The sequence below is a fragment of the Micrasema longulum genome, unplaced genomic scaffold, assembly GCF_059751315.1.
Source record: "Micrasema longulum isolate JH-2025_06_02 unplaced genomic scaffold, ASM5975131v1 h1tg003229l, whole genome shotgun sequence".
In the NCBI taxonomy this organism is placed as follows: domain Eukaryota; kingdom Metazoa; phylum Arthropoda; class Insecta; order Trichoptera; family Brachycentridae; genus Micrasema; species Micrasema longulum.
In genome coordinates this window covers 41,944-57,449 of record NW_028280315.1, presented here as the reverse complement: position 1 = coordinate 57,449, position 15,506 = coordinate 41,944, and the positions used below count along the sequence as shown (strand labels likewise).

The 15,506-nt window shown below is 31.7% G+C and overlaps 1 protein-coding gene across 1 annotated transcript in view; it reads left to right on the top strand.

Annotated features, from left to right (window-relative positions):
• Positions 1-11,309: 11,309 nt before the first annotated feature.
• Positions 11,310-15,506, top strand: part of LOC148270956 (uncharacterized) — a 39,300-nt gene continuing 35,103 nt past the window's right edge. Inside the window, exons 1-3 of the mRNA XM_088242002.1 lie at positions 11,310-11,360; positions 12,865-12,986; positions 13,596-13,668. Coding sequence (XP_088098128.1) covers positions 12,946-12,986; positions 13,596-13,668 — 114 coding nt within the window. The 5' untranslated portion in view covers positions 11,310-11,360; positions 12,865-12,945. The remainder of the gene's footprint in view (positions 11,361-12,864; positions 12,987-13,595; positions 13,669-15,506) is intronic.

The window sequence follows — 15,506 nt, the reverse complement described above, 5'->3', positions numbered from 1 at the left end:
TTTTGGTGAATTTCTCTTAGCATTCCGACGATTTATACATATTTTTATATTAAATGTTTTGAACATCAAACAGTGTTTGCATATTATTACTTTAAAAGTACTCGATTATTACTCTTTCATTTTCAGTGTCGAAATACGGCGTTTATTGGCAAAAAATAGTACATATACTGGCAGTACAAAAAATCTATTAAAAAAATATCACTGCTAAGTAATTTCACTAGGTACAAAAATATATTTTCTAAAGTTATAAATTTTATTATAACTACTTTGTGGCCTTATTCTGTAACCAATTCATTTCGTAAATTCATTCGTATCGTATGAGAGGGAACGAGAGTGAAATACTTTTGATGAAAATTTAAAATATTTTTTAATTTGATTGCGTTAAAGTGGAATGGATATATGACAAATGAACGAACTAACGAAACGAAATTGTGACAGAATAAACCTGCTTCATAATTTTTGCAAAATTTTTAGGTGATCGAGGGCGCTATAATATATACATCACGAATATATAAAAAAATTAACAAGAACAAATAAAAAAATAATGTTCGCCTTATAGTCAAATGGGCAGCGCATTTGCCTACCATGCAAGAGTTCTCGGGTTCAATTCTCGACATGGTCGACATGACATATTAATTTTACAACGTATTTTACATTAGAATATTTCATAGTCCTGAGTAACAAAAATGATCACGATACTCTGCGGTCGATTTACCAATGCAGTGCCCTGTGCACCATAAGATACGGAACGGAAATGATAATGGATTAAAAATAATACAAAAACAACATAACAATTTAGACAGCTAACAATCTTAATTCAGAAACAAGATTAATACATTTTTTTTAAAAGTTGATTTTGGAAGACAGCATAAAAATTTTAGGACCTCTTTCAACTGATTTTTTTCGATTCTTGTGAGCCCCTATTTCAATTCGATAGATAGGTATAAACATTTAGCAATCTCTTTAGGTACATTTATTAATAAACATTTTTTTTACTGAGTATTTTTTTGGTAGTGTTTTTGAGTTCGTGTATTTTTTATTAAGTCTTGTGTAAAACTAATAATGCTTTTCTTAAAATATTTGTTTTCTATAAAAAATACTAATACTAACTAATAATGGAACGCTTTATATTCGAACAAAGCTTGCAAATTGTGGAAACTTAGCTTAAACATTAGTCTTGAGTTTTCTAAACGTATAGGGTTCTTCGCGAAACAATGAATTTTCTGCGTGACAAGTTTAGCGACAGCATTTTTTTCCAGAAATGGTTCTGTTAATTCGCCTCTACGAATCTGTTATTTGACGCCATTAGATTATCCAATATAGGTCTACGTGAGGTCCGTGGTCCTTGAAAATAAACAAACAACTCTTGAAGCTTTAGAGGCTGACATAACACGCACCATTTCGGAAATAACGCCGGATTTGTTGGAAAAAATATAAACTTCTAGTCGCAATTCGATCGTCGATTAATTTGAATATTCTTTTGAATAATTATTTTTACATTCTTTGAAAAAATAATACAACATAGAATTAGGAATAGTGTAATTCTATGGACAAAAAACTAATTTCAACAAATTAATATCAAGCTTAAAGAATCACCAGGGCCCCGATTACAATGGGAAGTTAACAGAGTTATCTTCGACTGTCTACAAAGAAAAATCGATATTTGTGTGCGAAAATGAGTATATTTGCATGAACATTTAAATTTTATTCGTCGGTAACCCATAATTAAATATGTCTAGAAGAAAAAAATGTATGCATATTCTGCTTTTCATACAGAAAACCTAATTTTACTTTGTAGATAAAATTGAAGATAAATGTTAACTTCCCATTGTAATCGGGGCCCTGGGAGGCAATTACTATCGGAAGATGCGGAAGTCATATCTTCACCATGACGGTATAGTTGAAGATAAATTCTACCGAGTGATTCCGAAGATACACTACCGACTGTTTACCTTCAAGTTTTGAGGTAGGTACATTATGTTCCAAGGACTAAGTACTTCATATGTATATACGTATTAAAAGCATTAAGGTATATAACTAGAGCAAACACGAGCGTTCGAAATATGGTCGCTCAACTCGCGGCCAATTAGCATAATGTGATGCGATACTTGCTCCCTCCGCTGGTCAATCCCTTTCTTTTGGTGACGACTTTTCAGCTTGGATTTGTATGAAGTGTCATATTTATATATAGATTATATCTCAATTAAAAGTGATAAAAATTATTTTCCACCTAGCGATTTTTGCTTAAATTACGATTTATTTAAATTCATCGTTTTAAGGTGGACACATTTTTTTATGAAACGCCTATTTAAAATTCGAAGGAGAAATAAGTAAATTAATTTTTAAATGTCATTGAAGAAATTAAGTTCCAACAGTTAATATAGGTGCATCTAGCGATTTAGTTTGAAAGCTCGGGGTAATTAAAGCGCACGCGTAATGATCGCATGATCTTTGAGATTTGGTGGAAATGTTACCACTAAGAAAAATAGATATATTGATTATATTTTTTTCCTACCTTCCTAAAAGCATATCGTAACTACTATATATCGTATCTACTGGCTTTGTAATACTTCGGCAGATACAGATAGACAAAAAGTTAACCATACCGTCTTCAGAATTTCCATATAAAATTCATATTAAAGCAAGCATTTTTTGCTTTAACTGGGATTCACTAAAAATGTCTATCATTTAAAATTAGCTTATTTTTATCGCAGAAGCATATGTAAAATACGAAGGAGAAATACTTTAATTTTAATTAAGCATTGATCGCGGAGTAAAGTTTCAGCGCCACCTACTGATTGAATTTGATCATATGACGTCTAAAATGACGTAATTAAAACACGTATTGACATGTCGGTAGATCAATATTAACTTTACCGAGGAAGACATAGACAGTAGAAAAGTTAAGTATACCGTCTCGATATGTACCGATCAAAACAATGTTTGTAATTGTGACTCTGATTTGAAAATACCTAGGCACTTGGAAGAAGTAAGCTAGCTAGAATAATTATATGTAGTATGTTTATGAAGAAAGAGAGTGTTGGCGTATATTTTTTAAAGAAATATGCGGTATCAATGACTCATGGCGAATGTTCTTTAAAATTTCGATTTCTTGACTGAAAAAGATTTAACCATGTTTTAAAAATGGGCAAACTTTTAGAGACAGGATGGATTTCGCTTTCTAGGGAGTTATAAAGTGTCGTATTAAAAAAATTAAAAATTAAAATTAGGGTGGATTTATTTATTTTATTTTTGCACCCTAACAGGCCAGGAAGTCCAATTACAGTGGTGATTTAAATCCCAGAACACCCAAACTTGCGAAAAATCACATCTAATTTTTGTGTTCTCCCCGGGAATCGAACCCGGAACCTTCCGTGTGTGAGTTAAGCGTCTTGACCACTTAACCACTTAGCTATTTTTAAATAATTTATTTAATTTTCTTTCTCTAAATTTTATTCGTACACTAGCGAGCGAACTCATTGCCAAATAGCAACTATAACATAAATATTTTTTTAAAGTTTTAAAACTTATGTAAAAAAATATTTTTTAACCAATAAATATTATTGGTGACTTCAATAAATTAGAAAATATTTTTAGGCGTTACCTAGGCAACTAGAATGCAGGTGAATAAGTTCCCTCTCCCGCATCAATAAAAGTCTAATTTAGCTCTTTAGCTTAACAAAAATTAACAGATGAAAGAATGACGAAATGTGAATGTTCAAACGTTTTTTAAAATGTTTTTTTTTATTAATGTTACAATATTATTGACGATATTTTACGTACATTTTAAGTGGATTGTGTTTCCTGGCTATCTTTATCTTTATCCAAGTAGTATTTGGAAAGGGTGGTAATTGAGACTGTAGACCATAAAGGTCCATATATTCCAATAAAAGGAACTTCTCCGAATCGGAAATGTGTAAAACAGTGTAGAAAATAGCCACTTAAACCACCTAATTACATGTCACACTGTAAATTCCTAGACTTAAATGTTCCCTTCTCTAAAACATTCTTCATCTCTGTTGTAATATTTGTGAACTAGAGATAAACCATAGTATCTATGAAAACCCAGCTTTAAAAAAAATACATATTAGTGGTTTTTCATACTTTAAACATGTTGCCCATTGATTGAAAAACAAAAATTGCCCAATAAAAATTAGAATTCCATTTGTCTACAAGGATTAAGACAAACTCAAAATACTTTTGTATAAAATCATCTATTGAAATTCGCTATTAAGCATTTTTTTTGCCGTCAATTGTAAAATTAATAGAATTTATGACGTCATAACTATGATCGCAAATCTAAATTCCTGAAGCTTGATTACTGAAAAATGACGCAGTTTTAACCTTTGCCAACTATGAGCCATCAGATATGTACTAAGAAATTTGAGGTTTTGAGATGTTTTGTTTGGTAATATTTCTGAGTATTTTTATGAACTAGTGAGGGCATTACTGTCCTGACTTTCTATGATAGCTACGGCAAATTATATTACATATTTATTAAATTTTCAGATCCTGCATGACAAAATTGTAAATAATAAATTCGATTCCCCAAAACTCATTGATCTACTTGCTTACCGTATCCCCTCCAGGCCAACTAGACTCTCTGATATTTTCTATATTCGTAAAATTAAAAGTAATCATCGGGAACATTCTACGATCCTCGTATATGTGAAGCATTTAACAAAAAAATTAATATTCTTGATATATTTAACACTCCATACAATATGTACAGAAGAGAACTAATATGCTTGATTTAGAATAATAGAGAATAGACGCTTTGTCTCTTATCTTGCTCTTCATTCATAATTCATTTGATCATTAAATCAAATGTAATTTTCTACTCTTACTTTCCTTCAATCATCCTTTACCACTCCTTATCAATTTCCTTCTTTTCCTTCCCACTATCTCCTTGTTTTGTCCATATTTATCTTATTTTAATATTTGGTATATTTATTATTTGTATAGATTAAACTTTAAGCCGTCGTCGCTTCATTACAGTATTATTTAGTGAATACATATAATTGGATGGCAGGCCTTACTATGTATACATTTTATATATTAAAAAAATATATTATTTTAACCTGTACATCTGTTTGTATTCGAAATAAATAAAATAAAATGAAAAAAATTATGTTCGTCGTTGCGCCGCCAATACCTGTTAAGTGTTTTTGTCTTTTTTTAAAGTAGTTTATGAAAGGTTCTGAAGAGAGCTAATTACAACTTAGCTAAAATTAGTTAAAATGTATGCAGGTTCGTAAGATTTCATATCTGGGTCACATCCTGGGTGCAGCGCAAGACAGTAAGGCCTTTTTAGAAGTGATTGCCAACGTCGAGGACATTTAATAGTCCACAAGTAGAAGAAGAAAAGTATTTTCAATTTCTCAAAGATTACAAAATTTTGTTCCGAATATTTATTCAAAGCAAGCGGACCCGACAGCCGTTGTCCTGCCTGCTATTTATTACCTTGGAAAAAGACATTTAATTGATAAGATAAGTAGGTACCCAGGTACTTGTTTGTGATTAAATTCCAAAACTAAAAATTGTTAATATTCAAATAATATTGAATTTGAGTAGGTACCGAGGTACTTGTTTATGGTTGAATTCCAAAACATAAAATGAATATTTTTTCAAATATGGCATTCTTTTTGCAAACGGCAAACTCCGGTCTTCTCACCAACATAGGGGTGCACTTAAATAGGAATACGATTTAAATGAATGTTTTGAATTAAATGTTATTTTTGTATTACTAAAAATCCAATAAAAATAATTAAATAAGTAGAAAATATAAGGAATTTAAGGAAAGAATCTGATTGAGATCCATAAAAAAATGTTCTTTGTAAACATTCAAAAACAAACTTTTTTTATACACAAAAAAAACATCTTTACATTTTTTTGCGAATGCATTCTCTTCAAATGCAACCCTGGTAGATCAATGAATAAAACATTTATGCTCCTAACTTATTTTTTACATTTTGAAGATTTTAATATCTACGAACACGTACAGCGCAAAGATCTATATTTATCTGAAAACCGCACGTAAATCGGTAAAGCCGTTTAGAAGGAGTACGGTGACATCATACGTACAGAGGAATTATATATATAAAGATAAAATAACGTATTTTTTCCTTTTGCTATCAATATAAAAGTTTTTAAAAATTCATCATCAAAAGGTACATTGTTTAAATTATCTCCTTGGACATTGCCGGCGCAACGTCGATTGCTGTATTTTTCTTGTCTTTTCAGATATGACAAGCAGTTTGTTTGACGACCTATGATTATTTATTGATTCCGTTTTTCATACATTAAGAGTTCAAACTCAAAGCATAGTTGATAAAATAATTCCATTCAAATATGTTTACTCATACACGAACTCGTTTTGTTCATACTTACTCGATACTTCATGAGTATTGCAGGTAAAAATATCTTTATAATTCCAATGCGCTGCTTTAAGTCCATAATTTTTCCTTACTCTGTAAAACATTACATATACAACTATAAATATTTTACAATGTAAGGAAATAATTACTTAGTTAGCGATGCGCACTTTGTATGAAGGAACTCAGATAACCGAATAATTATTTCATTTGGTAAACTGATAAACGAATTTTCGTTGTTTCAAAAAAATTTCAACGCAATTTTATACCATTGAAATTTGTTGCAACAGAGAGGAAAAACATTTTGGAGAGAGAGGAAAAACATTTTTGAGAGAGGAATATGGAAGTCAGATGTCAGTAAGTGGCCACTTTACACACCATGTGTTCAGCGCTCTGTCTACGTTGATCAAAATGTTCTTCTCAACTCTTCCACCTGTTGACTACTGTTGGGTGTAGAACGCCGCCTTGAGGATAGTCTCTTGTAAGCAACAATGAAAGCACTCTCTCCACATACCCAAAAATCATTTTAAAGGGTCTTCCTATCAGTGTCACTCATCTCGAAAAAAATAAAATTTTGTCAATAATCGAGAACCTAGCTTTATTTATTTTTAATTTCATAAAACACCATTTAAATTAAATTGTTATCTATTGGTCTGATTGTCCTGTAGGTTCACTGTAGGTTTGAGAAATCATACGGAGGGTTTATGTCGGATATTATCATTCTTCCACTGACCAAATTACAATTACACAAACTGCAGCAAAAACGGTTTTTTTTACTTGTATAATTTAGTTTCAAAAAATCGTTATCAGATTATCAACATTATTTTGAAGGCTACATTTCTATAGTAGCATCCAAAACTGCCATTCTGATCGTTCTGTTCAAGAGCATCGACTCAATCCAATCGACAGTGGTAGTTGAGTCAACGCCTCGTTTTGACGAACCTTGAGTAACGACTTTTGTTGAGATGTTATCAAAAGCTCCATCAATATCCAAAAAGGCACAAAGAGCAACTTATTTGTCATCCCTACTATGTTGATGTGCAGTACCTATTGACTTGCCTTTTTGATAATCACGTTGATTTTCAGGAAGAAGTCCCACTTTTAAAGTGGTTTCTTCTACGTAAATATTAATAGCTTTCTTCATTGTTTTAAGTTGGAAAGAGGTGAAATTAGTCTATACAACTTAGGCTGAGACTCATTGTCGACTCAGACGGTCTTATAGTTCCCCGGCTTGAAAGGGCGGTTCTCTCTTTTGTCTATCGTCAGCAAACCAATAAAGTAAACTCAGGATATAAGCCTCAGGGTTTCCTCGTGATAACAGTAAATTATAGTTTATTATTTTGTTGATAATTTTTTTATCAAATGCGGCTCACAATGTTTCGTTTCGCTCGATGCTCAAAACTCTTAAAGGTCTCAAAACGTACTTTTGCGATGTATTTCTTTCTGCCATGATGGAAAGTTGTGTTATATATGATTACTATTAAAAAATATATACTAGTATATGATAGTTCACTGAAATGAATATATTAAATTTTCATGAAAATGTGTTTAAAAGCAATTTTTTTAAGTTAAAATTTATTCATAACATTACTATACACTATACACTGCCGCAAATTTATCTTGCTTCGATAAACTTTTACGTGTTAAAAAAATCTTTTATCTGAATATAAAAAAATAAACATGATGCGAGGTTTTGCGACAAAAAAAGGACAACATAGTATTTTACACAAAATTAAAAAAAAACGTTCCTTGTAGTTTTCGATAAAAGCTTACAAGGAATAAAAAAACTTTTTTTTTTACCAAATTTGCACCTTTTTTGAATGTATAAATAAAATATATGAAAAAACTATAGTATATACTTTTCAAAGTAATCTCCATTTTTTCTGAATAAAAATAAACACTTAAAACTGAAAATACAACCTTGACCGAAGCGCGACAATGAACGAATGAATGCAACTAAGTAATCAAATATATGTGTGTATATGTGCTTTGGGATGCAATCACTAGTAAACGCATGAATTAGTCACATCAATTAAGCATGCATTTGTCAAGCTGATTATCCTGGAATATTTTCATGATGTTATCGTTCAAAAATTCCTGAGGGAATTTATATCGTCCAGCTTGAAAGAACCGAAACAGTGTGCGGCGTTTCGTCGGGAACGGTACTTTACAGTATTATCGATACATATTCAATATCTGTTTATGGACATCACTAACGTAGTACCACCGCAGTACAGGCACGTGTCTACGTCTAATTTAATTTATGGACTATGTACACGAGACGTGTGGAAGGGATGCACTAGCTGAATATAGTGTACTTTCGATACCGATTTATATGGAATTAAGTAATAATAGTACGGCATACTTCATTTACTTGTTGTATCTAGATCTAGATCATTTTGTCTGCCTCGTGGTCAAATGGTCAGAGCGTTTCCCTACCATGCAAGAGGTCTCAGGTTTGATTTTCTAATGGTTGACGTAAAATATTGATTAAAAAAGATTTTTTAAACCAATGTTTTGAGTATGTTAAAATGTTTGTAGACAGGCTGGATTTTCTCTCTAGGGAGCTATTTTGATCTGAATTTGGCGCAACAGAGAGGGAAAACATTTTTGAGAAGTCTTAAAAATAAAACACAAAAGTACAGAAAAAAGATCTGAATTAGTTAGTTTGAAAGTTATAAAAATTAAAAAAAGTAAATAAGAGAAAACAGTTAGTATTTAAACAAAAAATGTAAAGGTATAAGTTAATAAAGTAAATTTACTAAAGCAAATAAAATAAATGAAGTATTACGGTAAGCACGAAAGTAAAATGTGAGTAAAATTCATAATTAAGCAAGCATTTTATGGCGAAAAAAAAAGAAATAAAAAAAAAACAAATGCTTTGCCAACAAAATGAAATGAATATTATTAATCAATAGAAATTCAATAATAAATTAATAATTATTACTTTATTTAATTTAATGATTTCTATTTTTATTATGACTACTTGAAGTTTAAATGAACTAAATGCAATTTGATATTATAGGAAATAGAAAACGAGTATAGGGTAATAAAAATAAATAAGTGAGTAATAGAAAATGGAGACACAAAATGATAAAATATGTAATTAAGTAAATTAAGAAAAAAATTGATGTACATTTTAACAAGTAAATAAAATAAACTAGATGTTGAAACAGTTACAAAGGAAAAAAAGAAAAGTAGAAAAACACAAATTAAAAAGAAAAGGTTTACGTTCATGGCGAGTTTTCTGATGTTTAACCATTATAAGTCCAGTAAAATATAAAATATTGAGAATAATATTGCACACCTACTGCAATCAGTATCAATCAGTATGCAATGTATGCAGAAATTAAAAAATCATTTCATAAAATTATCCACTTGCCTGTAACAAAGTAATACATTTTATATACACCTTACCTGTCAATGTTAAATTACTAACAGTTATGACTCACAGCTTTGATCGCAAAACTAAATTCCTGAAACTCAAGTGCAAAAAATTGACGCAGTTTCAACCTTTGCAAATCATGAGTACTAAGAAATTTAAGGTTATGTTTTCTTTTACGTTTTATAGTATTTTTATGAACAAGTGAGGGCATTACTCTCCCGACTGTCCTCTAGGACAGCTAAATTATTCTTGTATTTTTCATGTCTTATCAAGTATGACAAGCACTTAGTTTGAAGACCTTCGATTATTTATTGATTCCATTTTTCATGCACAAAGAGTTCTTTGAATTTTAACAAACAACGGATTAAATAAAATACATCATAAAGGTTTGAATATTCTCAAAATGCACTGAATTACATTATTTTTTATTTATTTATTTATCCAAATTCATATATCACAAAAAACAATAACGTATTCCTCACTCTATGACGCCAAGAGCCCTGTGTTGAGTTGGGATACAATATAATGAATAATTGATCGTGCATATTATTAAACTGTACTAAAATATTTTTTTTTTATATAAACATGTATTTCAATAAACATCTGGACAACACGCTTAGTGGTATATCTTCTTCTTTATATACATAATTCCTCTGTACGTGTAATGTCACCGTACTCTTCCTTAACTGATTTACGTGCGGTTTTCAGAGAAATATAGATCTTTGCGCTGTGCGTGTTTGAACATATTGAAATCTTCAATCGAATGTGTAAAAAAGAAGTTAGGAGTATAAATGTTTTATTCATCAATCTACCAGGGTTGCATTCGAGGAGAATGCATTTGCAAAAAAATGGAAAAATGTTGTTTTTTTGTGTATGAAAAAAGTTTGATTTTGAATGTTTACAAACGGCATTAATTTTTTGTGGATCTCAATCAGATTCTTTCCCTTAATTTCTTATAATTTCTACCAATTTATTTCTTTTTATTGGATTTTTAGTAATACTAAAATAATATTAAATTCAATACATTTTTGAAAATCGTATTTTTACATAAGTACACCCCTTTGTTGGTGAGACGACCATATTTGAAAAAATATTTATTTTATGTTTTGGAATTTAACCATAAACAAGTACTAACTTAAATACCATATTTTTTTAAAACTGTCAATTTTTAGTTTTGGAATTTAATCACAAACAAGTACTTCTGAAACGAAAGTTGAGATTTACTATAGTTTAATTTAATAACGAATTCGTTTTAACTATCGTTCTACTATCAATGCGTTGTTTCACACGCGTTTTTACTTGAGTGAAATATAACCACTGGTTTTATTATTCCAAATCTAAAAATGGAATATTATGTTTTATTAATTTTTTACACATTGTTACACGGTGGAATGTGACTTTGCAAACGTCAAAAAGGCGAACAAATGAAACCACGTGACAATATGGCATATTTAAACGCAATCAAATCGGTCAACAGAATCTTAAAATAATAATAAAGTTTGACGATTTCATATAATAAAAACCGAAAAACAATAACAATATTTTAATATCGTATTTGAAAGCAAGAATGATAAGAAAAATTAAATGACAACAAAAATACGGTATTTCAACAAGCTCTGAAATATTATAATGTAGGCATAATATAATTATAGAATTAAGAATAGTCCAGAAGGAGTGTAAAATCAAATTTGAATACATCGGACTGTGTCCAAAAAACCTTCCATTTTGCCAGATGAAACAAATCGTTTTTTCTATTTCGGACTATTACTACAGATTTTTTACTATTACTAACGACCATACAACCGAGCCTTAGCCAATCGGCGCAGGATAACGAAGTATTGCACACTTTTTTTAGTTTTGCTTTGGGCAACAGCAAATCACACAATGACGAAACAAAAAGATAGAAATGTCAAACTCAATGTTAAATGTTACTTTGTATATAGTTTATAGAAAAAACGTTTGCTGAACCAGCTAATGGCAGGCAAGCCAATGTTCGGGCAGGACAACGTCTGTCGGGTCCGCTAGTAAATCTATATAATATCTCGCAGCAGTCTCCTGCAATGGTCAGACAGATGAGATAAAATCCTAAATTGTACACTTCTCCTGAAAATGGTTTTCGTTTTGGAGAACGTAATATTTTCATCCAGGATATTGAACACAGGTCACACCTTCAGGTCTCAACGAATTGGCTCTCTCTAAGTGAACGGTGTGGTAAAATGATCGAGATTTCCCGAATTATTATTTTTCTTTCAATAACTCATCATATGCCTTATCCGGGGGATTTTTTTTTTTGCACCACAACAGGCCAGGAGGCCTAATTACAGTGGTGAATTACATCACAGAACACCCAGGCTTGAGAAAAATCACATTTTAATTTTTGTGTTCTCACCGGGAATCGAACCCGGAACCTTCCGTGCGTGAGTCAAGCGTCTTGACCACTACACCACGGAGGCCGCCTAATAAATAATACAGCTCTGTGTATGAAAAAGAACTTGAATCTTGGGCGAGTGATTTTGAGTCGATGGCTATTCTCAGGTAAAATTTCTGTAAAAGTAAATCGAGTGAGGATATGTCCGCCTCGTGGAGTAATGGTTGCCATGCTTGAGATTCTGGGTTCGATTCGTAAAAGGGACATCGTGAATTTGATTTAATGTTAGTTTCTCTCTGCAATATTTCATTAAAATACATTAAAATTACGTTCTACAAGACAGTATACTAGGGCCTTTTTCCTTTTGAACTTATACATTACTGATATAATTAGCGATTTTTATGCCGTCGAATGCTTAAAGTAAATACAAACATAAAAATAAAAACCAAAAATTCATTTTTTTTTTTAAATACGCGATTTTGAAAGAACGGCCTTTTAAAGTGGCAAGATCGTATGATTTCATTTCTCTCACCAGCCTTTACAAATAGCTGTAATTCCTGCTTCGATACGGAGTTACCTACTAGTGAGGCAGGTAATTAAAAAATGCAATATTTTGTCTAATTAGGAAATAATAAATAAATTAATGTAGGTACACGTAATTAAAAAATAAAAAAATCTTCTGATGGCTTGTCATTTGGAGATATTTGAATTAATGTGACAATCGAATGATTTTTCAGGTGTTGGCCCGCCTTTGCCGCCCAGGTGCTGGGACGGGGGTCGGAGAGACTGGAGGGCGGCGCCCTGACTTGGCTTGGGTCATGGCGGGCAGAGGAGACGCAGAGCCCCCAGAGGAACACAAGTAACTAAATTTACATATTACAGCAGTGATAAAGAATACAGTACGGATTTTGCACTCTTTGTCAGTTTGTTCGGACTTGGGTATCGCGTTGGGAGCTCTTCAGATGCGCCGACGCCTAGGTGGGTAAAATACGGTGGGACAGGCAACTGTTCCTGTGAGATGCTCATTCAGTTGGGACTGTGCTTCCTTCCGAGCGGAACGCACACGTTCTTTTGTTTTGTCCTCTCCTTACGTGAGTGGTATTCGGATCCTCTGCCTCTGACCACCCAGGGAGTCCTTCTTTATTCATAGCCGTTCTCTCACTGTAAATATCCGTGTTTTTACTTATATTTGTCGTTATGTTTGTTGTGTTACTATAGCACATACTTTTTTCTACAAAACGCTCAGTTTACCCTGAATATAGCTCCTGCAATGGTAACTGAAATGTCGGAACAAATCCAACACACACGGTATCACCCAAAAAAGAAGCATATGTATAACAGTGACCGTAAAAATTTTCGCACTCATTTTTATTTTGTTTGCCGGAAAAAAATCAAGTTGAATTGATTTTTCTATTATTTGTTTTTAAATGGTGAGTGTTATTAGTTTATATTCCCTCACGGGTTGCAGGTACCCTCGCCCCCGAGACCCTCGCCCTCCGCCTACGGCGGACACGAGGCTCCGACGGGAAGGCAACGATTGGGTAAGTTTCACTGCATTCGTAATTTAGTTATATCATAACGCTAATTAATCATTAGAACATACTCGTACATAAAGCTACGGTTTCCTAAGAGAGCGGTGCTTTCATCTAGCGGCCGTCATGTGTCGGTGGATGACGTCATCAAAACGTACAAACGTATAATATATTATTATTATATTATACGCCTGTACAAACCAACGCTGTGAGCAGAATGTTAAAATCATTTTTAAAAAAATATTGACGAACATATTTTATTACAATAAAAGCATTTTTTATATTTACAACCATATTATTTTTTAGTAGATGACTTACCAAGTCAATTTATATGAGTTGTCGGTATAGATCCTTTACATAAAGGATCTATAATTACACGATATGCATAATGATAATTACTGCTTAGAACTAGAAAAAGCGAGATTAAAAAATAAAAAAAATCTAAATTAAAAATAAACGCACGATATTTCATTTAAAATATTAAATAAAAAAGAAATACAAAACAGGAATACAAAAAAAATAATTATAAACACGTACATAAGCCTTTTTTAAACATTCTTTCTACGTATTTAAATACATTTTATTAATATATAATTAACTAACTAACTAACTTTGACAGGCAACGTGGCGCAGTTGGTTAGACGGTCAACAGTAAAACTGACGATGCAGGTTCAATTCCCGCCAGTTGCAAGAAAAAATAATCCATGAAAGATTTTTTCTCAATTGGTTTGGGTGTTGTGGTGTATTTTTCATTGCCTCCTTCCATATCCCCACTATCCCACATGCTGACAAGTCTCTATTTAGAAGCTTAGCGGGTTATTCCTTTAAAAAAAACTCCTGATGAGCCATTCTCTTATTTTGACTTTTTCTGTCTTGGTAGTGCCATTTCTAAATTCGTTTGCGAAAAGAACATCCGCCGCCATTTGCGGGACGGCCGTCATAGCGGTGCAAAGACTTCAAATGGTTTTCCTCGTGTAGATGTGAACATTTTTTTGCCCGTCAAAACTGTCAAAATGAGTGCAAACGTGATGGGAACTAGTGTAATTGATCAAATGTTGATTGATTTTGTGAAAAATCATAAAGTTTTATATAATGAGAAAAGCAAAGACAATAAAAAAGTTAAGTTAAAACAAAATTTATTGAGAAATTTAACTCTTTAGATATCAGATTCGTTATCCTCTTCGCATATTTAAGTTTTTTTTACGTGTGATGTCATTAAACTCCCCTTAAACGGCTTAACCGATTAACGTGCAGTATTTTGCATAATAATGAGCTTTACACTGCGCATGTTTGTAGATATTAAAATCTTCAATCTAATCTGATTTTAAAAAGTTAGGAGCATAAATGTTTTACTCATTGACCTACCAGGGTTGCATCCGAGGAGAATGAGTATACTAAAAAAATGGAAAGATTGTATTGTATTTGTTGAAAAAAATAATGTATTTGAATGTTTACAAACAACAATCGTTTTTTTAAAATTGCAACCAGATTCTTTCCTTAAATCCCTTATAATTTCTACCGCCTTAATTAATTTGAATGAATTTTTGGTAAAACTAAAATAATATTCTGACATTCAATACATTTTTGAAAATAGCAATCCTAAATAAAATGCACCCCTCCTGCAAGAAGAGCATAGTTTGACATTTGCAAAAATAATTCTATATTTCGAGAATGTTTATTTTATGTTTTTGATTTCAACCATAAAAAGTACATGGGTACCTAATTAAAATCAATATTTGAAAACTAATAATTCATCACACGTACAAAAAATTGTTTAATACGTACATTTTTGAGAAGGAAATATGAAAGTCCAGGCATTAACAGATCTTATGAGCTGTCGTTGGCTG